The sequence below is a fragment of the Leopardus geoffroyi genome, chromosome A3 (genome assembly GCF_018350155.1).
Source record: "Leopardus geoffroyi isolate Oge1 chromosome A3, O.geoffroyi_Oge1_pat1.0, whole genome shotgun sequence".
Classification (NCBI taxonomy): Eukaryota; Metazoa; Chordata; class Mammalia; order Carnivora; family Felidae; genus Leopardus; species Leopardus geoffroyi.
In genome coordinates, this window is record NC_059336.1 from 72,791,648 (window position 1) to 72,816,624 (window position 24,977).

General features: G+C 39.0%; 1 protein-coding gene across 4 annotated transcripts in view; it reads left to right on the forward strand.

Moving 5' to 3' along the window:
* The window catches only part of ACYP2 (acylphosphatase 2), a 189,304-nt gene continuing 164,327 nt past the window's right edge, over positions 1-24,977 (forward strand). Inside the window, exon 1 of one of the 4 annotated variants that reach the window (XM_045446055.1) lies at positions 1-19. Coding sequence is in view for 3 of the 4 variants with exons in the window: in XM_045446052.1 (XP_045302008.1) it covers positions 14,114-14,252 (139 nt within the window). In the remaining variant the exon portion in view is untranslated. Of the gene's footprint in view, positions 20-13,963; positions 14,253-24,977 lie in introns of those variants that run through there. The other 3 variants (XM_045446052.1, XM_045446053.1, XM_045446051.1) reach the window with 3 other exon arrangements.

The following is a 24,977-nucleotide window of genomic DNA, read 5'->3' on the forward strand; positions in this document are numbered from 1 at the left end:
GAGGAAAAAGTGTACAGAGGTAAGGGTCTGAAGGGGTTCTGTCACCTTTGGGCAGCTACAAGTAACAAGTAGGTGTGGGAGAGGATGGAGGGGGAATGAATGGAGGAGTAGGAAGGGGCCAAGTTGTAAAGGGCCTAAACATGAAAAGAGTTTTAAGTAGCAAAATGGCATATCTTTTAGAAAGATGTGGTGTGATGTGGGTGGGAGGCTATGGGGGAGACTGGAGAAAGGAAGAGCAGTTGAGAGGTTTTTGTAATAGTCCAGGTGACAAATGATGAGTCCTTGAATGAGGATAGTGACCATGGGGAGGGAGAAAGAGAATGGCTTTAAAAGCTGTGTAGGGGGGCGCCTGGGTGGCGCAGTCGGTTAAGCGTCCGACTTCAGCCAGGTCACGATCTCGCGGTCCGTGAGTTCGAGCCCCGCGTCGGGCTCTGGGCTGATGGCTCAGAGCCTGGAGCCTGTTTCCGATTCTGTGTCTCCCTCTCTCTCTGCCCCTCCCCCGTTCATACTCTGTCTCTCTCTGTCCCAAAAATAAATAAACGTTGAAAAAAAAAAAGCTGTGTAGGAGATAGAATTTACAGAACTTGGTAGATAGATAGGGTGAGGGAGGTGGAGGTTATGGACCAGGTTTTCCAACACAGGGGCTGGATGGACAAAAGAAGAGGAACAGGTTTAGTGGGTGATAGAAAAATCAATTTAGTTTTGAAGATGTTGAATTTACGGTCCTAGGGGACAATGGATTAGACATGTCTCATAGGCACTTCTCAGTATGTGAGATGTGTGAAAGGGAAGAATAGAGAAGGAAACCACATAGGGTAGGAAAGGAATAAGGAAGGAATAATGGGCACCAGGAGAGAATGAGATATCAGCTTTATGGAGGACAGAGAAGAATACATTGGACACCTGGCTCATCAGGGCATCCCTCCTTTCTCACCTGCCCAGTTTTGATGGTAAGTAGTCAGTGTAGCCAACCTAAACTGAGTAGACCTGGCTCCTTAGACTCAGACCCCTCAGGGATGAAGATCAAGGATTCTCGCCACCACTCCAGCTAAGCCACTTAGACCAGCACAAGTGCTAGCTGAGAGCAAGGGGAATCTGGAATTGGCAGTAGAAATGGTGTGTCTCAGATATGATTTTGAGAGCACTTGCAGAAGAGGCAAGGGATGTAATCCAACTCACCAACATTCTCCAAACAAAGGAACCAACCATAAATCTGAGGGAGATAATTGAAAATAGAGTGAGTTTACTCTAAGAAAGTGGATCAGAGCACTGTAGGGGTGAGCTGTGGTGGACACCATGCTGCTCTGCTCACATCCCCACCCACCTCAGGACCAAGCTGCTCATTCTCCAGTGGCTGGAAGTATTGATTGCTGACAACTTTCCTGCCCCAGAGCTCCTGAAATGGGCAGAGGCTTCTGTTGCAGCGGCACAGCAGGTTACCTCCCTCCCCACCTCTCCCCGCAATCTTGCCACTTTCACTCCTCCTGGGTTGTCACCAAAGCATTCTGCGCACAAGTCTGACTCAGTGTCTGTGTCCTGGGGAACCTAACCTGAGACGTTAGGGCAATGCAAACGAGCAAAATCCTCCCTTTTCATAGGAGAAAGTCAACAAATAATATCTAAAGGTGGTAAGATCAATGTATAAAGGTGTAAGCATAATGTCTAGAGTTAACACTTAGAGCCACTAGAAGAATTAAAAATAGAAATGCTGGAAAAAAATTGTCCTTTAAAATCCCTGGGGATTGATTAGGTGGGAGGCTTGCTTTTCCTGTTAAGGTTTTCTAAACTACCTAATTTCATATCACATGCAAAGAGTACTTTGATTCAAATCTAATTTTAACATAAAAAAGGAACTTTAGAAGCAACTAATTATGGAGAGGCAGTGGAGTGAGGTCAAGAAGTAATGTTTGCATACAGAGGATGTGGTCTGGAATTTGAACTCTTTGTGTCTGACTAATCTGGGTTAGGTCACTTCTTGAGAGCCTTAGTTTTCTCATCTGATAAGTGGGAATAATAATGATCTTGAAATAAAAACTACTCAAGATCATCATGAGGTGTGAATAAAATAATGAAAGTGAAAATGCTTCGTAAAGCCATAAAAGGCTCTATGATACAGGGGAATGAAATACCTGTGACTAGCCATGTACAAGAGAACACAAAAGAGCAGTTAATTCTGACAGTGGATGAAAGACCTCATGAAGGTTGATCTCTTGAAATTGGCCTGAAGAATAAGAGAGGATTTTGAGGGGCACCTGGGTGGCTCAGTTGGCTAAGCATTAGACTCCTGATTTCAGCTCAGGTCATGATCTCACAGTTCACTAGATGGAGCTCTGTGGGTCAGGCTCTGTGCTGACATCATGGAGTCTGTCTGGGATTCTCTCTCTGCCAAAATAAATAAATAAACATTAAAAAAAGAAGATTTTGTTAGGTAGAGAAGGAGCAGTGAGGAGCAGGAGGATTTTATTTCATTTTTAAAGAAATCTTCAATTCTTTTTATCAGGCTAAACCATGGACATAATTAAAAGTCAACAATTCAGAAGGGTTTGTAATCTCCATCAACTCCTTCAAGTCTTTGTTCAAATGTTATATTTTTAAAAGATTTTTCATGTTATTTATTTATTTTGGGAGAAAGAGAGAGAGCATGAGCAGGGGAGGAGCAAAGAGAAACAGGTTCACTGTCAGTGTAGAGCCCGATGTGGGGTTCCATCTCACAAACTGTGAGACCACAACCCAAGCCTAAATCACGAGCCGGTCACTCAGTGGACTGAGCAACCCAGGACCCCCCCAAATGTTAAATTTTTCAAAGAGCCCTTTCCTGACCATGTTATTTAAAACTGTAAACTTGGCCTTACTCTTTATCTCTCTTACCCTATTTTACTCTTTCCTCATAGCACTTATCCACTTGTAACATATTAAAACTTAATTATTCTGTCTGCAGGGTTTTTTTTTTTTTTTTAGTAATCTCTACATCCAATGTGGGGCTCAAACTCATGACCCTGAGATCAATATTTGCATACTCCTTGGATTGAGCCAGCCAGGTGTCCCCTGTATGTAATTTTTGTTTGTTTCTTCTTCCTTCTCACAGGAATCTGAGCTTTAGTAGGACAGGAATTTTGATATGTTCTTTTCCTCTCCCAAAAGTGCCTAAATGGTGCTTCAAACATTGCAGGGATTCAATGAATATTTATTGAATAGATCAAAAACATAAAACAATCTTGCTTGCTCCATTGCTCCCCAAATCCTATCATACTCCTCAAAGACACCTGCTTTTAAGATATAAATAAATAAATAAATAAATAAATAAATAAATAAAGCAGCCTGTTATTTTGGAAAATTTCAAACATACATACATACATACATACAAGCAGAGAGAATGGTACAGTGAACCCCATGACTCCAGCTTCCACAATTATCAATGTTTGGCCAGTCTTATTTCTCTATCCTATATTTTGGGGGGTATGGGGGATTGGCACTGGAGTATTTTAAAAGCAAAGCCAAGGTATCATGTTATTTTATGTAGAAATACTTCATGATGCTTCTAACTACAGAGGTATTTTAAAATATAACCTCTATGCCATTATTATACCTAAAAATATTATTGATTTTTTATACCATCATCTTATACCCAGTTCATAATCAAAAGTTTCTTAATTGTTTCAAAATCATTCTAATAAGGATCTCAAATGTGAGCTCCACATAGAATTTGATTGTTTTGTCTCCTAAATTTCATTTATTCTGTAGCTCATTTCTTCCCCCATGCCATCGATTTGTTAGAGAATCTAGGTCAGTCATCTTGCAGAATGTCCCATATTCTGGATTTGATTGATTGCTTCCTTGTGGTGTCCTTTACCTTGGTCTCTGGAGGTAACTACTTTTAGTAGTTTCTGTTTTTAGTTCTTTTCGTGATTACCTTGATGTCTCAGAATGAGCATTTCTTGATTTAGATATCATGATGTGTGCAAATTTAGCTCACTTGCCCTGCCTCTCTCCGCCGCTGCCTCTCTTCTTCCGACATAATTTTGTCACGAATCTTGGTTTCTTTCACCTCTTTAATTTCCGACAACATTCTTGAACCTCTATCTACCATTCCATCAACTAGAAGACCATCTCTCATTAAGGATGTTCTTGCTTGGATGGTACCTTTCACCTGTTCTTCTTCCCTTTTACTTCCCAAACTCTGTTGGCAGCAAATCTAGTTTTTTGGTTTTTTTAAAAAAATTTTTATGTTTACTTATTTTTGAGAGAGATAGAGCATAAGAAGGGGATGAGCAGAGAGAGAGGGAGACAAAGAATTCGAAGCAGGCTCCAAGCTCTGAGCTGCCAGCACAGGGCCTGATGCGGGGCTCAAACCCGTAGAGTGCAAGGTCATGACCTGAGTCAAAGTTGGACACTTAACTGAGTCACCCAGGTGCCCTGGCAGCAAATCTAGCTATAAATTTTTTGGGTGGCTAACACATTCTTTTCTGTAATCACAATTTTGTCTTCTGTGATTTGTCTATGAGTTTATTCTAAAAGTGTAAAGAACAAATGCCCATTTACATTACTGTGTCTTCTCAGGTTTAATTCACTGCAGAGCCAAAATATACCTTTTGATTTCCTCTTTATATGGTCAGTGTTAGAACCAGTGTACCAAAGAATGTCCTGCAGTGTCACATTAAAATAGATTTTCCTTTTTTACCCTCCACCAATTGCACAAAATCATGCCACATTTTAATTTGTGTTATATTTGGTGTGCATGCCAAGAATGATATTTGAAACTGTGGTTTGGATTGATCATTCCATCATCAGACTATTTGTAAGGGACAACAATATATATTTGTAAGGGACAATAATACAGGAAAGTACCTAGTTTTTTCCAAATAAATAAACAAACAAATAATTAACCCCTTGTGAATGAGAAATGGGTATGGAACAGTCAACTCAAACCACATAATGTAATGTCAAGAATACCGTGCCAGGAAGTTTGGACTTTGTAGGTCCTAGGAGGCTCTTGAAAGTTTTCAAAGAGTGCAAGCTACTTGGGTTTAAGCCTTCTTGGAATCAAGTGTCCAAAGAAGGCAACCCCCCCAAGGGCAAGGGAATTTCAAAGTACCACTGGTCACTTTAATAGCATTCCCCGTATCAGGGAGCTTTGTGGTGAGAGGGCCTCACAGGACATCCAAAGAACTCACAAGTGACTCCATGAGAGGGTCAGCATTTGAACCTCTGAAGCCTATCCTGAATTCTTGATAAGAAGCCCTGATCAGCATCATCATTCTCTAAGACTGTGTAAGAATTATTTATTTAAATTTAAAAACTGATGGATATTTGAGTAGATTCCAATTCCAATTTTTTACTGTAACAACTTGCAGTGACAATTGTTTTATTTATATCTTTGAATCCCTGCCCAATTTTTTCCTTGGGAGAAATTTATAATTGCATAACTGCTGGGTAATGCATGTGTAATTCTTTATTTCTTTTTAAATTATGCTCCTTACTTCTTTTTTTTTTTCTTTTTTTTTTAACGTTTATTTATTTTTGAGACAGAGAGAGACAGAGCGTGAACGGGGGAGGGGCAGAGAGAGAGGGAGACACAGAATCTGAAGCAGGCTCCAGGCTCTGAGCCATCAGCCCAGAGCCCGATGCGGGGCTCGAACCTAAGGACCGCGAGATCGTGACCTGAGTTGAAGTCGGACGCTCAACCGACTGAGCCACCCAGACACCCCTATGCTCCTTACTTCTTATAGCAGTTTTAGGACAACAGAAGAATTAAGCAGAGGGGTGCCTGGGTGGCTCAATTAGTTAATTGTCCCACTCTGGATTTTGGCTCAGGTCGTGATCTCATGGTTGGTGAGTTTGAGCCCCACGTCAGGTTTGTGCTGACAGCTCGGAGCCTGGAGCCTGCTTCGGATTCTGTGTGTGTGTGTGTGTGTGTGTGTGTGTGTGTGTGTGTGTCTTTCCCTTCCCTGCTCTCGCTCTCTCTCTCAAATATAAATAAATATTAGAAAAACTTAAAGGTTGCCGTAGACAAGTATACTGTAAACCACAATGCCTGTCTAGTACATAGCAGGAATTCAATCAGCTTTAACTGAATGAATTTTCTTGTAAGTTTTGTTTTTCCTGTAACATCCATATCTAATAGTCAAGATACTTTCATATTTAAGTGATATATTGAGTAAAGAGCCCCCAAAACACGTACTGCTTATCATTTAGGGGTTTAGCATGCTCCTAAAATTATTTTGGAAGTGTGACACTGAAATGAGAGAACTTAGCTGGTATTAACATTCCTGAAGGACTGAATAGCATATCCACATGACCTGCCTTGCCTTGGACAGATGGTAGGTGGCAGCAACACACCAGAAATCATAGTTCACTTAAACAATTCGGGCTCTGAAAGGGTTCTTTTAAATTTATTATTTCACTAATTTTCTTTCAAAATAAGCAAGTAGACAATAAAAATAAATAAGTATGCTGCAACTAATTTATAGAATATAATATAGGTTGCCTAAACCTTTGTGCTATTATATCTCAATAGCAAGTTATATTTCAACACTCCAGGCTTAGTTTTATTACCATTCCTGGCTAGTTTCTTCTTATAATTTTTGTTTCTTCTCTTTGTAAGCACTAAAAATTTTAATGCTGCTTTATTGACAGGAGGGGGGGTGGCATATTTGAACTTACATTATGCTTAAACTTTGATCTACTCCTATTGTGAAGATTTTGTCCCCAGGCATTGCATTGGTCATGGTTCAATTACAGAAAAAATAATTCATTATAGACAGTTTAAACAGAAATGGATTTAACATTGGGCATTAAATGGCTTATGAAGTTGCTGAGGGGCCTAAAGAAAGAGTCTCTGGGCCAGTTGTTCTCAGCCTTAGCTTTGTACCCCAAGCATCTGGATTGCTTTTGAGAATATAGATTCTGGAATCCACTGCAGACATACTGAATCAAAACCTTTGGACATGTGTATGTGTATAATTAGTAAGCTCCCCTGGAGATTCTAATGTGCAGACAGGATTGAAAACCAGTTTGAGGCTGACATTTCAGGATTGACTCTCACTGCAGCACTGGGCCACCAAGGGAGTTACTAAGTAGATTCTTCTGCAGTCAGGAAATGTGCTGAATTGAGAAGCTGCTGGCTTTAGAACTATCTCCCCTGCCACTATCAGGAAGCTGGTACAGTCAGGAAACTGCCACATCCAGGGAACTGTGACTCTAGAACCTGCCACACTTGCTATGATATTAACTAGTGAAATGAACGTCCTGCTCCCTGCTTGCCTCCTGGTGTCCAAGAAGCTGCAGTTATGTGACAATGCCACAGAAAAACTAAAATTCCTCTATGATTGTGCTCATCACAGAACCAGCAGCAGATGGCCTCTGCCTCTCATTCATGCCCTTGCTCCGCATCTAGCATTGTACTTGTGATGGTTGATCCTCTAGCATGTAAGGAATCCCAATTCCAAGAATGTCTATGGGATGGATGTAACTTTAAACTTTCCAGCTCTACAAAACAGGAAAGCAACCTAGAAAGAGATTGGAATGGATGTTGTATACCAACTCAGTTGTCCACCAAGGCATCATGAAATAGATTTGTTTTATTTTTTTCAATATTTTTTTTCAAGTTTATTTATTTATTTTGAGAGAGTGAGAGTGGTGGGGGGGGGGGGAGCAGAGAGAATCGCAAGCAGGCTCTGCACTGTCAGTGCAGAGCAGGGTGAGGGGCCCGAACCCATGAACCTTGAGACCATGACCTGAGCCAAAACCAAGAGTTGGACGCTTAACCAACTGAGCCACCCAGGCACCCAAAATAGGCATGTTTTATTTATTCATTAAAAAAATTTTTTTAAATGTTTTTTTTTATTTTTGAAGGAGAGAGAGAGAGAGAGAGAGAGAGAGAGAGAGAGAGAGAGACAGAGCATGAGCAGGGGAGGAGTAGAGATAGAGGGAGACACAGAATCAGAAGCAAGCTCTAGGCTGTAAGCTGTCAGCACAGAGCCTGATGCGGGGCTCGAACCCACAACCTGTGAGATCATGACCTGAGCCGAAGCCAGACACTCAGTCAACTGAGCCACCCAGGCGCCCCATTAGATAGGTTTTAAAGACAGGAGAACCCTTGATATCACTAGTCCAGATCTGAGGGTAAATGTGATTTTATACCTTTCAGGCAATAAGCACACATGCATGCATGTGTGTATGTGTATGTGTATGTGTGTGCACACTAAGGAGGAATTAGAAAGAATGTCCCCAGATAGGCTCCTTGCTTTCATAGGAAAAGCAAATCTGAGACTGCCTGAAGTCTGTGGTTGAGAAGTATTAGGAAGGGAAGGGCCTGGGCTGCCTACTTTTTTTCTGAGCTAGTGTTCGTCCGCTTTTTCCCCTTCCTGATCTTGGTGCTATAGCTAAGACTCAGAGCCTGGGCACACTCTGTACATAAACTGGCTTTGCCATTTGTTGCCTCTGTAATGTGTCCAAGCAGCAGTACTGGTGATTAGTTTTTCTTTATCTAATCTTAACTGTATCCTTTCTTTAGTCGAGACATACAGATGCATATTTCCTGTTTTCTAAAGCACTTGGTGCTAAGCATAATGGTATTTTTCCATACTATTTCTTCACATCTCAAACTTTCTCATGCATTTTATATATTTTCTTCTGGAAATGAACTATGTTTCTGTAACACATTCTTTTCGTTAGTTGAGGTATTATTATATTTAATTATCTGTTTGTGCTTCTTTATACTGGTTAAGACCAGCTTTAGTGCTTTGAGAGTCAACTGTTCAGTTCTATCTTAGCTTGACTTAGGAATTTACGAAAAATTTAAATCATGTACCGATTTATTGAAACTAGGGGCCCCTGAGTGGCTCAGTCGGTTGAGCTGACTGTTTTTGGCTTTTGGTTTTGGCTCAGGTCATGATCTCACAGTTCGTGGGCTTGGGATTCTCTCTCTCCTCTCTCTCTGCGCCCCCCAACCCCCCAGCTCACATATGCACACACGCTCTCCCTCAAAATAAGTCAATAAACATTAAAAAAATTAAACTAATAATTTTGTTATTCACTACAGTGAGAAATTATTTTCAAATGTTATTATGAAAATATATAACAGGATATTAAAATGGACTTTTGAAAAGTAAATTTTTAATCTTAGAACAGTTTTAGATTTATAAAACTATTACTAAAATGGTACAGAGAGTTCTCCTATACCCTATACCGAGTTTCTCTTATTATTAATATCTTATATTAAGATGGTACATTTGTCACAGTTAATGACCCAATTATTGATACCTTACTGTTTCACTAAAGTCCACACTTTATTCAGATGTCCTCAGTTTTTACCGAAAATTTTTTCTGTTCCAGAATCCCATCCTTAATACACATTACCTTTAACCATCATGTCTCCTTAGGCTCTTCTTGGTCATTTCTCAGGATTTCACTGTTTTTCATAACTTTGACAGTTTTGAAGATTATTGAGCACATATTTTGTAGAATTAAAGGGACTCTTTTAAATTTTATATTTTATTTTAAAACTTTAAGAATTTAAAACACACACAAAATTAGAGAATAGTATAATGAATCCCCATATACCCATGACTTACTTGCAATTACTATCACCAATTTACTAAGTTTATTCTCTCTAAACTGTCCTACCCCCAATCCTGGAGGATTTGAAAGCAAGTCCCAAATATCATTTCATAACACCCTAAAAGATTTCAGTATACACCTCTAATTGATAAGGCCTTTAAAAAATACACCACAATGTCATGATTATATATAACAAAGATAATCCTATAATATTTAACAGTCAACCTGTGTTTGGTCTCAAAAATGTCTTGTTGAACTTTCAAAATCACGATCCTAACAGGGTTTGTACATTGAATTCTGTTGATTTAAAAAATGGGACTTTTGTCTCAGTTTTAGCTGAGACCTGAGACTGAAAACAAAGCACTAGTTATACCCACATTTCAAGATGAGGTACTGCACTACCATGTCATGTAAAAGGGGTATTGAAAACTGGCTTTAAGATCCTTAGCCCAACACCCACCTCGGGCTCGAGACAGGATTTCTTCCAGGAAAGTTATTGGAGGCTGTGGCTTTCTCTCTTCTCCCAGGTCCCACCAAGGGAGAGAAAAACAGGTGTTTTCCTTTCACTACCTGGTGAAAGGGGTCTTTAAAGGGGTCTTTAAAAGAACCCCTTCTTTTGAGAGCTTGGCATTTACTCGTTGGAGCTAGAAGGGACTGGCATTTGACCCATGACTGCAGAAAGTAAAGAGGAAAGGCTGTGGCTGGAAATACTTGAATGATGCCTGCCAAGAGAGCAGACAGAGGTGGTCACATTCAGAGCAAACTGCACCTTCTATCAGTGGTAGGACAGGGGTATGAGTCCCCACAATTAGATGTAATGGAAAGGAGGAATCTGGTCCTGTGTTTATTTTAAAAGGGATCCCAGCCCACATAGCCTTCTTGTTGGGGGCTAGTCTAAGCAGAAAGGGGTTGGAGGTGTAGTATTCAATACAGAAGATGGAATGGGGATGTGTGCCCCTAGGCAAAGTATGGACATCATTTACCAAGACAGCAAAGGTCAGGAATTCCTGGTGGGGAAAAGCTCTGAATCCCCCCAGAAAGATTCCTTCAAAAGAACTAATCAGCTTTGAATATCTACCAATCCTGGAGAGCCCACACTGAATTCCAAAAGTACAAGTTCTTTCCAATTCTCATCTAGGCAGAGAGAAACTAAGGCAAGGGGAGGAATCAACCATACCTAGCCTAACAGTACCAAGCTAGGAGAGGGAAATGACTTTAATGGTAAATGTACTTCTGAGCTTTGAATATCAAATTGGACTGTAATAAAGAAGAATTGGTTCAAACCTGGGACAGAATTTCCTTCTGAGAAGAAATATGCTTTCCTGATAAATTATGAGATTACAGCCTCTTCTGGGAAACTAGCTACTTCTTCATGTGACTAACAATCTGGTGTCTAATGATTTTGAATCCAGTTTAGTACTAATTATCTAACCATTTCTTTGTCTGTAAAGTATTCCTTCCATGAGGGAATCATGGAATTGGTTTGTTCAGGCCTCTTCAACTGTGAAAGTTAATAGTTTATATTTTGTTGACTCTTTCTCTTTTAACATAATGATTACAAAACTATTTCAGTGGTAGAAATATGTTGATAGATTAAGTAATTTTGGTTGTGCCTGAAATTAATTATACCTTAATATCAAATTTCTGAGAAATCACTCTAGGAATAACTTTCAACTGACCCTTCGTGGTGATAATACAGAGATTTATAGATGAGACCTACTCAGTTCAAACATCATTTGGGTACAGAGACTATATTGTCTGTCCCTATTTTACAAGTTCTGTGGCCTGGTCATTAAAAAAAATTTTTTTTTAATGTTTACTTTTGAAATAGAGAGAGAGCAAGCAGGAGAGGGGCAGAGAAAGAGGGACACATGGAATTCAAAGCAGGCTCCAGACTCAGATGTCAGCACAGAGCCTGATGTGGGGCTCGATCTCACAAACCTTGAAATCACGACCTAGGTTTTAATTTCAATCAGTAACAAAAAGCCTAGTTACCTGAAGTCTATTGCTCAGGTTCCAAAATGAAAACTTTTCTTCTAATTGAGTCATATATTGTATGTGAAGCACCTGCTTACATTTGTTTGTGTCAGAAACCAAACAGTCATACGCTCATGTAGTGTTGGTAGTGGTATATTTAAATTGGTGCAGCCCTTTGGAAAGCCATTTGGCAATATGTATCAAGAAAATTACATATTTAAACAGTTTGGGTATTCAAACTTCTAAATAATTTAAAAATATGGGAAGAAAGCTATGTCCATGAATATTTCCCTCACAATATTTCTTATGGTAATGACAAATTAGAAGCAATCTGAGTGTGTAATAGGGACTTAGGTAAATTTATGGTTATACCCACTTAACAGAGTATCATGAAACTAGTAAAATATTCATTCAAAAGACTATAGTATGGAAAAAGAAAAAATAAAGGTTGAATTTGTATTATGACTTTACTTAGAATATATGTATAAGAGAACCTACAAATGATAAAGATTGTGTTAGGGTTATAGATTATTTTTTCCTACTGAAAAAAATTTCTCTATGCAAAGATGTTTCTATTATTTAAAATTAGCTTAATTATTAGTGATATTTGCTTAAAATTTTTACAGTCTTAGTATCACATATTATTGGCAATCCATGCTGAAAAATGTCTGTTTGCTAATGTTCTGTAGTTGGCGGACACAGTAAATTTTTTAGCTAAGCAAATGTCAATTGTTGCTATAGCATTCTAAAATTACAATAAAGCTACATAATAATTGGCAGGGGCACTCTTGGGTAAACGTGGGGAAAAGTCCAAGATTAAGAAAAAGAAAATGTCAAGCTTATCAGTGACAGGATTAGTGGTAGTGACAGGATCTCAACCCAATTTGAGTTTTACTTCTTAGAAGGCACAGTGCTAGTGAAGAAGACACTAATAATTAGGATGAAATCTGGTAAGCACTTGCACAGGCAACTAAAAGGAATAGGGGGAGATTTGGGAATTAGAGGAAGTAGTCTAAATAAAGTAGATCCAAGAGCAAAGATTTACAAAACATTTTTTTTTTTACTTAAATTATTTATTTATTTTGAGAGAGAGACATAATGAGCAGAGGAGGGGCAGAGAGAGAGGGAGACAGGCTTGGCATGTCAGCAAGGAGCCCTATGTAGGTCTCGAACTCAACGAACTGTGAGATCATGACCTGAGCTGAAACCGAGAGTCCCATGTTCAATTGACTGAACCACTCAGGTGCCCCTAAAGATTTTTTTTTTAAAGGTCAAGGTATGTTCAGAGAGCAGAATAATTCAAAATGCCTTGACGGTAGGTTACCTATAAACTACAGAATAATTTATGGATGGGGATAAGCAGGTAATAAGAGGTTAGTGAAGGCTGAAGGCCTTCAGTTTTGTTTAGAATGCAATGTAGAAACTCTATAGAGACATCATTGAAAAGAATGGTGTAGGATCTATGTAGATTCTAGAGTGGGCATGGAATAAACACGGGGAAGAGAGGTAGACATAATTGTCAGGTCTCTGTAATAAACCAGGATCTTCATTACATAAATTACCTGGATTAGCACTTCCAGAATACTGGAATTTTACTTTAAAATGTTTTAACCAAATTCTAACCAACTTTTAGATGATTTTTGGTGTTCTCTACTAGAATTGGCACATAATATTGAATCATATTGTAGAGGATTATTTTAACTCTGTGGCCAGATGCAGAGAAATATGTAAAGGTATTGAAGCCAACAAATTATGTTGAGAAATGCAAATTCTCACAAGTAAAAAAATCTGGAATTCTAGAAGGCAGCAGATTATCAATAGCTGTATCCAGATTCTTCGCAGTGGTGGGTTGCTTTAAATTAAGACTTCATAACAGCTCACCATAAAGTGCATTCTCTAAGTACAAACTGCCTTAACCTTGTAGGCAATTGGGATGTCGCTCAACAATAAGACCATAAAAAAGCTATGGGAGTGAACGGCAGGCAAGAAGATTTCCCCCCCCACTCTCCGTTTCCACCAGCATAAAAGAAGTTAGAGTTTTCAAGTTTCTTATCCCAGAAAATACTACAATCCACTTGAATATGGATTCAGGCCCCAAACCTTTCTGACTCAACAGAAGAGATGAAAATGTGCACACATTACCTTAAGAATTGGCTCAAAATCGCCAAATACACTTGGCAGTCGCCCAAACATTTAATAAGAATTAACTCAATAACCAAGTGCCCTCAATCAACAAGCTGGCAGATCTTTCATTTCAAAAGCAATCACGTTTGGTTACCAAACTATTGACATCTGGGCACAGCATCCGGCTTTTATTTACCAACACTGAGAAACGAGCCCGGAGGTTAATTAAATCGCAGGGAACATGGAACCGGCGGGGAAGCCAGTCAGGTTCCATAAGGGAGGGGAGGGCAAAGAGGGAGGCCTCGGGGCCAGGGACCGAACGGTCTTCCCGTCCAGCGTCCTTAGCTGCCCCCGATCCCAGTACCCGCAGTCTCATTTGCCACCTTCCGACGCGTGACCCCGGCGCGCTCGCGTCCCGGGCTGGTGACAGGCGCGGGGTACGCCGAGAGGTCCCATGTGCCCCCTCCCTTTCCTGGCCGCCGCAGTCGCCGCGTCCCGAACCCCACTCCGGCTCCTCGGCAGAGGACTCGCCGCCATGTCTGCCGCCAGGCGACTCAAATCCGTGGACTACGAGGTGTTCGGGAGAGTGCAGGGTAGGGGACGGCCCCCACCTCCCCGCGACAGTGGGAGATCAAAGAGGTGTTCTGGGCAGAAGGGGAAAAAGCTAAGAAAAGTGCCTCCCATCTTAAGGACGCCTCCCCCCCGCCCTCCCCGCTGTGGCCGGGACTTCCGCTCGGCCGTGACACAGCAGCCGCGGATGGGACTGCATCCAAGCGCGCATGCGCCGAAGACCTGGGGTGGGAGAGGAGAGGGAGAGCAGAGAACGCTGTGGGTGTGAGGAGGGGGCGAGGGGAGGTAGAAAGGGGACTGCTGGGCTTTCCGAGCCCGCGGAGTGAGGAGGTGCGGGGTTGGGGGGCGGGCGGAGTGGGAAAGAATAAAGTTGGGTAGGAAACGAAGAGAGAGCATTTGAACTAGTGGTCTTCGTTTCAAGCCACTGAAATTGGGCTTGAATTTCAGAAGGGACACTTGATGTTTGAGGGTTCGCTTTGCCAGATTACCCTTTCTCCCCCTTCTGTGTAGCTCTTAACAGAATTCAGTTATCTAGTTTTTGTTTCATCAAAAATTTAGTTGCAAAGGATGTAATATTTGGCTGATTTTTACTATTGTTAGTTCAAAATTAAAATGTTAAGTCACTCAGGAATTTATCTAATGGAATATAAATAAGTTAGTGATTTAATAATTGCCATCATTTAAAGTAAAGTTTTTTTAGCGTTGGAAAATTTTACATCATACCTTTTCCTCTTTGAGTTTGATTTCCATTCCACTTCCCCCACAGAATTTTATCCCATTGTTATGTTTGAGAGTTTGTTATTGATCATCCTATCAAGCTTTTTTGCAATATGTATGTACAGTATGTATGTGTATATATGCACGTATACATTTAAATATATTTTCTTAATTTCCTATGACCATAAAGCTTTATAATTTTTTTTCTTCTGGCTTGAGTTGCTATTATGATTACTAATAGAATACAGTTCATGTAAATAATAAAACTATACTTAAAAACATGATAAATGTTATTCAATTTAAAAGGAAAATCTGTACTGGAGACTTATTTCTTAAGGAGAAAGCTGGAGGTGTTTATGGAAACTTGATTAAAGAAACTGTACTCTATTTTGGTACTCTAGAGGTTTTTATGCTTTGGGGTGATGCACAGAATGAGATTAAGGGATTTCCTTTCAAAGATGTTTGTGCAAAGGGCTGTAGGAAAGGAGAACCACCCCAGACACAGGTGCTTTCTCAGACAGGCCAACACGAGGAAAGAATACATGTGGATGTTGAAGATCTGGAAACTGATTTTCTTAAAATTATCTAAGGCCTTGTACCTATAGTAAGTCTTTGTGTAAGCCCAGGGATCTGGTATTCTGGGTTGGAAACTGCCAGAATAAGTCATTTGAAACACAGGACATAAAATATGAAAATATTTTATGACAAAATATTTGGTCATTTGGACAGAAATGGCACTAATTAAGGAGTGTGTGTGTGTGCATGTGTGTGTGCCTGTGTGCACATGCGCAGGTGTGACATTTATAGGGTATGTTCCATGTGCTGAGTATCTTACTATTGTTAACTTAATCCTTATCACAGTTTTGTGAGAAATATGTCTTATTCCCGTTTGCACAGTGAGAAAACAGATACAGAGAGGTTCACTAACTTAGACAAGTCCTGAGTTGATAAATGGGATTTGGTCCTGCATTTCTCAAATTCTAAAACCTGCATGTTTCCATTATGCAGTGTTTTGTGTTAATGCATAATGTATTTCTCTTGATTTTAACAATATAATTGTACTTTTGTGTATGTGGTGTTATGTGGTATATAATGATCAATTGTATATAGCATGTAAAGATCAACTACACATGAAGAGTGGGGTTTAAAAAATCATCTCTAGGGCTAACTCCTATAGTTTGTGGTATGTTAAATGGAAGAGTACATACATACTATTGGTTTATCAAAGCATAGTATATGTGACAAATTCAGAGTCAGATATTTGCACACATATACACTGACATTTGCTGGAACCTAGGATGTGCCAAGTTCTATACTCAATATTTTACATATATTATCTCATTTAATCCTCAACCCTGTGACCTCAACATCTTCCTCATGTATCAGGTAGAAAAATTGAGGCATAGAGAAGTAACTTTCCCAGGTTACAGAGCAAATTAAGTGGTGGTGATAGGATTTGTACCTTGACATTCTGATACCCAAGCCCATGCTCTTAATCACTTATAACTCATTGATTCTCCTTTCAATACCTTTTCCACCTTTATTTTGCCTCTTCCTAACTTATGCACCAAACACACACACACACACACACACACACACACACACACACACACACACACACATATATATATATACTGATACAGGACATTTAGACTCAGCCATTTGGACCAGTCTGGATGACCCTGAGGACATTTTTATGGCTTATGACCCTGAGGACTTTTGGCTCCAAGGAAGTTTGACCTGGTCCATAAACAGTCAGATCTTTGACTCTGTCTCTGTTGCTTGCTGACACTGCCACTATTTCTTTATATTAGTCTATATCTTTGTCTCACAAAACCCACAGTTTTCTTACAGATTATGTAAGAAATAAATACAAACCATTAACCTTTTGTCTAAGTCATAATGCTTATATAGAAATTATTGATAATAATAAAAACAAAATTTAATTTTAATATAAAATGGATAATAATTAGAGGAAACATTTTATTATTTTTTTAAATGTTTATTTATTTTTGAGAGAGAGAGAGAGAGAGACAGAGTGTGAGCAGGGGAGGGGCAGAGTGGAGGGAGACACAGAATCTGAGGCAGGCTCCAGGCTCTGAGCTGTCAGCACAGAGCCCGACAGGAAGCTTGAACTCACAGACTGCAAGATCATGACCTGAGCTGAAGTCGGACACTTAACCAACTGAACCACCCAGGTGCCTCTAAAGGAAACATTTTAAGATTAAATTTTAATTTAAAAGTATGGAATAATAAAATCTTAGTGAAAGCTGACTTGCTGGAAATAATAGCTATAAAAATAAATTTACAATGGAAGAAGCAATGATTGGGAACATTTTATATGGACACAATTTAGATTGATAAATAAAATTGTTAGTAAAATACTTAAATGGAAAATATTCCCAATGAAGATGGTTTCAATGATATCAAAATGAATATGGAAAATATGGAAAATGATTTAATTATCCTGTCCTGATGGAAAATTGATCAATGAATTACACTGGCTTAATGGAGTTTATGGACAGAAAATATTTTCCAACGAAAATCAAGGTTTGTTATATGCCTGTTCAGAATGTTTGAATTTAAGGAGCACCTGGGTGGCTCAGTTGTTTAAGTGTCCAACTCTTGATTTCGGCTCAGGTCATGATCTTGTGGTTGATGGGTTTGAGCCGTGCATTGGGCTCTAGGCTGTCAGTGCCTGTAATTCTCTCTCTCTCTCCCTCTCTCTCTCTCTCTCTGCTACACCCCCACACTATCCCTCTCTCAAAATAAATAAACAATAAAAAAAGTTTGATTTTAACTTGGTGACAAAAGGCAGTCAAAACATTCTAGAGGTCAAAGGTGTTCTGCCTTATTCTCAAATACAGCAAAATTTACAAACATCATATTCTAAGAATTAGTTTATAACTTGGTTGTTTGAAATTCAGGAAAATACACTCATAGAGATATTATTACCAATAGTGGATTCACTTCTCAGGTGGATCTGCAAAGTCTACATATAGAGCCTTTGGGTGCTGTTGCTTTCCATTGCTGCTTCTCTTCCTCTACCTTTTTTAAAAATAAATCTTTTGTTTTAGAATAGTTTGAAATTTATAGATAAGTTAGAAGATACTATAGGGATTCAGTTACTTCCTTCCTTTGTTCCTTCCTTCCTTTCTAAAATGTTTATTTATTATTTATTTATTTTATTAATTTTTAAATTTTTTAAATTTTAATTTTTAAATTTATTGTTATTTTTTATTTTAAATTTACATCCAAGTTAGTTAGCATATAGTGCAATAATGATTTCAGGAGTAGATTCCTGTGATCCATCCCCTATGTATAATACCCAGTGCTCATCCCAGCAAATGTCCTCCCTAATGCCCCTTACCCATTTAACCCATCTCTCCACCCACAAGCCTTACAGCAACCATCAGTTTGTTCTCTGTATTTAAGAGTCTCTTATGTTTTGTCGCCCTCCCTGTTTTTATATTATTTTTGCTTCTTGTCCCTTAGGTTCATCTGTTTTGTATCTTAAATTCCACATATGAGTGAAGTCATAATATTTGTCTTTCTCTGACTGACTAATTTCACTTAGCATAACTAGAGTTCCATCCATGCAGTTGCAAATGGCAAGTTTTCATTCTTTTTGATTGCCGAGTAACATTCCTGTGTGTGTGTGTGTGTGAGCACGCGCATGTGTAAATATGTATATATATATGCGTGAGCACGCACACACACACACACACACGTCCCACATCTTCTTTATCCATTCATCTTTTGATGGACATTTGGGCTCTTTACATACTATTGTCAATAGCACTGCTATCAACATTTGAAACAGCACACCTGTATTCCTTGGATAAATACCTAGTAGTGCAATTCCTGGGTGTAGGGTAGTTCTATTTTTAGTTTTTTGAGGAACCTCCATACTGTTTTTCAGAGTGGCTGCACCAGCTTGCATTGCCACCAACAATGCAAAAGAGATCCTCTTTCTCACATCCTCGCCAACATCTGTTGTTGCCTGAGTTGTTAATGTTAGCTGTTCTGACAGGTGTGAGATGGTATCTCATTGTGGTTTTGATTTGTATTTGCCTGCCGATGAGTGATATTGAGCATTTTTTTCATGTGTCAGTTGGCCATCTGGATGTCTTCTTTGGAGAAGTGTCTATTCATGTCTTTTGCCCATTTCTTCACTGGATTATTTGTTTTCTGGGTGTTGAGTTTGATAAATTCTTTATAGATTTTGGATACTAACCCTTTATCTGATATGTCAGATAAGTCAGAAGATTGATTGTCTTCTCCCATTGCGTTGGTTGCCTTTTAGTTTTGCTGATTGTTTCCTTCACTGTGCAGGAGCTTTGTATTTTGATGAGGTCCCAATAGTTCATTTTTGCTTTTGTTTCCCTTGCCTCTGGAGACTTGTTGAGTAAGAAGTTGCTGCAGCTGAGGTCAAAGAGGTTTTTGTCTGCTTTCTTCTCTAGGATGTTGGGCTTCCTGTCTTACATTGAGGTCTTTCATCCATTTTGAGTTTATTTTTGTGTATGGTGTAAGAAAGTGATTCAGGTTTACTTTTCTGCATGTTGCTGTCCAGTTTTCCCAGCACCACTTACTGAAGAGACTATCTTTATTCCATTGGATATTCTTTCCTGCTTTGTCAAAGATTAGTTGGCCATATATTTGTGGGTCCTTTTTTGGGTTCTCTATTCTGTTCTATTAATCTGAGTGTCTGTTTTTGTGCCAGTACCATACTGTCTTGATGATTACAGCTTTGTATTACATCTTGAAGTTCGGGATTGTGATGCCTCCAGCTTGTATTTCTTTCTCAAGATTCTTGGCTATTCATGGTGTTTTCTGGTTCCATACAAATTTTAGGATTGTTTGTTCTAGCTCTCTGAAGAATGCTGGTATTATTTTGATAGGGATTGCATTGAATATGTAGATTGCTTTGGGTAGTATTATTTTAATAATATTTGTTCTTTCAATCCATGAGCATGGAATGTTTTTCCATTTTTTTAATGTCTTCTTCAATTTCTTTCATAAACTTTGATAGTTTTCAGTGTATAGATTTTTCACCTCTTTGGATAGGTTTATTCTTAGGTATTTTATGATTTTTGGTGCAATGGTAAATGGGATCAATTCCTTGATTTCTCTTTCTGTTGCTTCATTATTGGTGTATAGGAATGCAACCTATTTCTGTACATTGATTTTATATCCTATGACTTTGGTGAATTCATGAATCAGTTCGAGCAGTTTTTTGGTGGAATTTTAGGGCTTTCCATATAGAGTTTCATGTCATCTGTGAAGAGTGAAAGTTTGACTTCCTCCTTGCCAATTTGGATGCCTTTTATTTCTTGTATTATCTGATTTTTGAGGCTAGGACTTCCAATACTATGTTGAATAACAATGGCGACAGTGGACATCCCTGTCGTGTTCCTGACCTTAGGGAGAAAGCTTTCAGTTTTCCCCATTGAGGATGATATTAGTAGTGGGTCTTTCATATATGGCTTTTATCATCTTGAGGTATAATCCTTCTCTCACTACTATCTTGAGGGTTTTTATCAAGAAAGATGCTATATTTTGTCAAATGCTTTCTCTGCATCTATTGAGAGGATCATATGGTTCTTGTCCTTTCTTTTATTGATGTGATGTATCACATTATTGTTTTGTGGATATTGAACCAGCCCTGCATTCCAGGTATAAATCCCACTTGGTGGTGGTGAGTAATTCTTTTAATGTCTTATTGGATCCAGTTGGCTAGTATGTTGTTGAGGATTTTTGCATCCATGTTCATCAGGAAAATTGGTATATAGTTCTGCTTTTTAGTGGGGTCTTTGTCTGGTCTTGGAATCAAGGTAATGCTGGCTTATGAAGCTGGCTTATGAATGAGTTTGGAAGTTTTCCTTCCATTTCTATTTTTTGGAACAGCTTCAAAAGAATAGGTGTTAACTTTTCTTTAAATGTTTGGTAGAATTTCCCTGGAAAGCCATCTGGCCCTGGACTCTTATTTTTTGGGAGATATTTGGTTATTAATTCGATTTATTTACTGGTTATGGGTCTGTTCAAATTTTCAATTTCTTCTTAAGTTTTGGTAGTGTATATGTTTCTAAGAATTTGTCCATTTCTTCCAGATTGCCCAATTTATTGGTGTATAATTGCTTACAATATTCTCATATTATTGGTTGTATTTCTGCTGTGTTGGTTATGATCTCTCTTTCATTATTTATTTATTAAAAAATTATTTTAATGTTTATTTACTTTTGAGAGAATGAGAGAGACAGAGGTGTGAGTGGGTGAGGGGCAGAGAGAGGGAGACACAGAATTGGAAGTAGGCTCCAAGCCGTCAGCATAGAGCCTGACATGGGGCTTGAACTCACAGACCATGAGATCATGACCTGAACTGAAGTCGGATGCTTAACCGACTGAGCCACCCAGGTGCCCCTCCTGTTTCATTCTTGATTTTATTTATTTGGGTCCTTTCCTTTTTCTTTCTGATCAAACTAGCTAAGTTATCAATTTTGTTAATTTTTTCAAAGAACCAGCTCCTGATTTCATTGATCCATTCTACTGTTTTTATTTTGGTGTCGATAGCATTGATTTTTGTTTTATTCTTTATTATTTCCCATCTTTTGGTGGTTTTGGGTCTTATTTGCTGTTCTTTTTCCAGCTCTTTAAGATGTAAGATTAGGTTGTGTATCTGACACCTTTCTTCCTTCTTTAGGAAAGCCTGGATTGCTGTATACTTCCCTCTTTTGGCCACCTTTGCTGTGTTCCTGAGGTTTTGGGCTGTGGTGTTATCATTTTCATTGGCTTCCTTGTACTTTTTAATTTTCTCTTTATCTTCTTGGTTAGCCCATTCATTCTTTAGCAGAATGTTCTTTAGTCTTCAAGTATTTGTTGTCTTTCCAAATTTTTTTGTGTGGTTGATTTTGAGTTTCATAGTGTTGTAGTCTGAAAATATGCATGGTATGATCTTGATCTTTTTGTGCTTGTTGAGGGCTGATTTGTGCCCCAATATGTGATCTATTCTGGAGAATGTTCCTTGTACACTCAAGAGGAATGTGTATTCTGCTTCAGGGTGAAATGTCCTGAATATATCTGTTAAGTTCATCTGGTACAGTGTGTAATTCAAAGCCATTGTTTCCTTGTTGATTTTCTGTTTAGATGATCTGTCCATTACTGTAAGTGGGGTGTTGAAGTCCCCTACTATTATGGTATTATCATCAAAAAGTTTCTGTATGTTTGTGATTAGTTGGGTTCTTCCATGTTGGGGGCGTAAATGTTTACAACTATTAGATCTTGGTGGATAGACCCCTTAATTATGATATAATGACCTTTTTCTTGTCTTGTTACAGTCTTTATTTTAAAATCTAGATTGTCTGATAAGTATGGCTACTTCAGGTTTCTTTTGGTGGCCATTTGCATCATAGATGGTTCTCCATCTCCTTACTTTCAATCTGCATGTATCTGTAGGTGTAAAATGGGTCTCTTGTAAACAGCATATAGATGGATCTTGTTTTCTTATCTATTCTGTTACCCTGTGTCTTTTGATTGGAGTGTTTAGTCCATTGATGTTTAGAGTGAGTACTGAAAGATATGAATTTATTGCCATGATGTTCCCTTTAGAGTTGGAGTTTCTGGTGGTGGTCTCTGGTCCTTTCTAGTGTTTGTTGCTTTTGGTCTTTTTTTTTCCATATTTTCTCCCCTCAGAGGTCCCCCCTTAAAATGCTTGCAGGGCTGGTTTAGTGGTCACGAACTCCTTTAGTTTTTGTTTGTCTGGGAAACTCTTTGTCTCTCCTTCTATTTTGCATGATAGCCTTGCTGGATAAAGAATTCTTGGCTGCATATTTTTCTGATTCAGCACGTTGGATATATCCTGCCACTCCCTTCTGGCCTGCCAAGTTTCTGTGGATAGGTCTGCTTCAAACTTGATCTGTCTTCCCTTGTAGGTTAAGGACTTTTTTTTTCCCTTGCTGCTTTCATGATTCTTTCCTTGTTTGGGTATTTTGTGAATTTTATTATGATATGCCTTTTTGATGGTTGGTTTTTGTTGAATCTAATGGGAGTTCTTTGTGCTTCCTGGATTTTGATGTTCATGTCTTTCCCCAGGTTAGGAAAGTTTTCCACTATGATTTGTTCACATAAACCTTCTACTCCTTTTTCTCTCTTCCTCTTCTGGGACCCCTATGATTAGGATGTTATTCCTTTTTAATGAGTCACTGAGTTCTCTAATTCTTATATCATGCTTTTTTGCCTTACTTTCCCTCTTTTTTTCTGCTTCATTATTTTCCATAAGTTTGTTTTCTCTATCATGGATTCGCTGCTCTCCTTCATCCATCCTTGCCACCATGGCATCCATTCAAGATTGCATCTCAGTGATAGCATTTTTAATTTCATCCTGACTAGATTTTATTTCTTTTATCTCCACAGAAAGGGATTCTATGCTTTTTTTTCAACACCAGCTATTATTATTTTTCAAAAAAATTTTAATGTTTATTTATTTATTTATTTTTGAAAGAGAGAGAGAGAGAGAGAGTGTGTGTGTGTGTGTGTGTGTGTGAGAGAGAGAGTGGGGGAGGGGCAGAGAGAGAGGGAGATACAGAATCTGAAACAGGCTCCAGGCTCTGAGCTGTCAGCATAGAGCCCAATGTGGGGCTCAAACTCAAAAACCGTGAGATCATGACCTGAGCCAAAGTCAGATGCTTAACCGACTGAGCCACCCAGACGCCCCCCCTCTGCCCCCCAGCTATTATTCTTATTACTGTGATTCTAAATTCTGGTTCAGACATTTTGCTTGTATCTGTGTTGATTAAGTCCCTGGCTGTCACTTCTTCCTGTTCTTTCTTTCTGGTGAATGCCTTTGTTTCTTCATTTTGAAGGAAGAGAAAGAATTAATAAAAGAAAAAAAATAAAAATTAAAAAACTAAAAATAGCACACAAAAACATCAAATAATGGATGTTAGATTTTAGGTGTGTTTTGGTCTAGTTGTTGAAAGAAGCTTCATAGGAAAAAATGGGAAAGAAAAGAAAAGGAAAAAAAAGGAGAACATTTGAAAATAAGAGAAATGAATACAACAATATAGAATAAAATGAAGTGATGAAAGTAAAATAGAATTTAAAAAATTTACAAAGAAGTAAAAAATATAGTAGAAAAAATTAAAAATCTTTTTTATAAAAACAAAATAAAAATAAAATTTTTCTCTTTATTCAAGAATAAGAAAAGAAAAAAACTGAATAGATGAACCAGCAAACAGAATGAAATATGATTGAAATTATACCCACTTTCCCCTAGAAGTCAAGCTATGAAGCCCTTTATAGTCTGTAAACTAAGCAGGTGGAGAGACTTGTGGTGTTCCTCTAGAGTGCAGTTTGCCCAGTTATATGGGGCTTGGTATAATGGCTCCATTCCCCACTAGATGGCACTGCTTAGTTTACTGGGGTGGATCATTGTGGCCCATGTAGGCATGCATATGCATGCACAGGAGGGGTGAAAATGGTGTCACCCAGCTACTCAGTCTGTAGTATCAGAACTCTGTGCTCTCAGGGGCTGGCAATCAAGCACCCTTCCTTTGTCTCCAGCTTCTGTCCACTCCCTGCTTCTACATTGTCCTTTACCAAGCCATCAGCCTGCCAGGTGGTACCTCCCTCCAAAGTTTTACCTCAGATGGGGCTGTGTTTCCCAACTCCTCACTTCTGAGGGCACTGCACCTTTGACCTTCTCAGACCCCCTGGGGAAGGGTCTTGCTGAGCAATGGCTGTGTCCCAGCCTGCCCTCTGGTACATTTGTGAGACCATGCTGCTGTAGATGCTCAGAGACTGAAGCTGGGTGCCAGTGTGCCCCAGAAAAAGTTCACATGATTGTGCAGCAGCAGCATTTTCAGGGATTATGGTAAATCACAACACACATCTGGCGCCAGGCTTCACCCTTAATGTCCTTGTTCCAACACCAGTGAACACGGCTGTTCTCCAGGGTCCACTGGGAACTTTGCCTGTGGGGAGGCCCCACAGCCTCTACCAAATGTCCTCCCAGTGGGGGAACCGCCTCTCCCCTT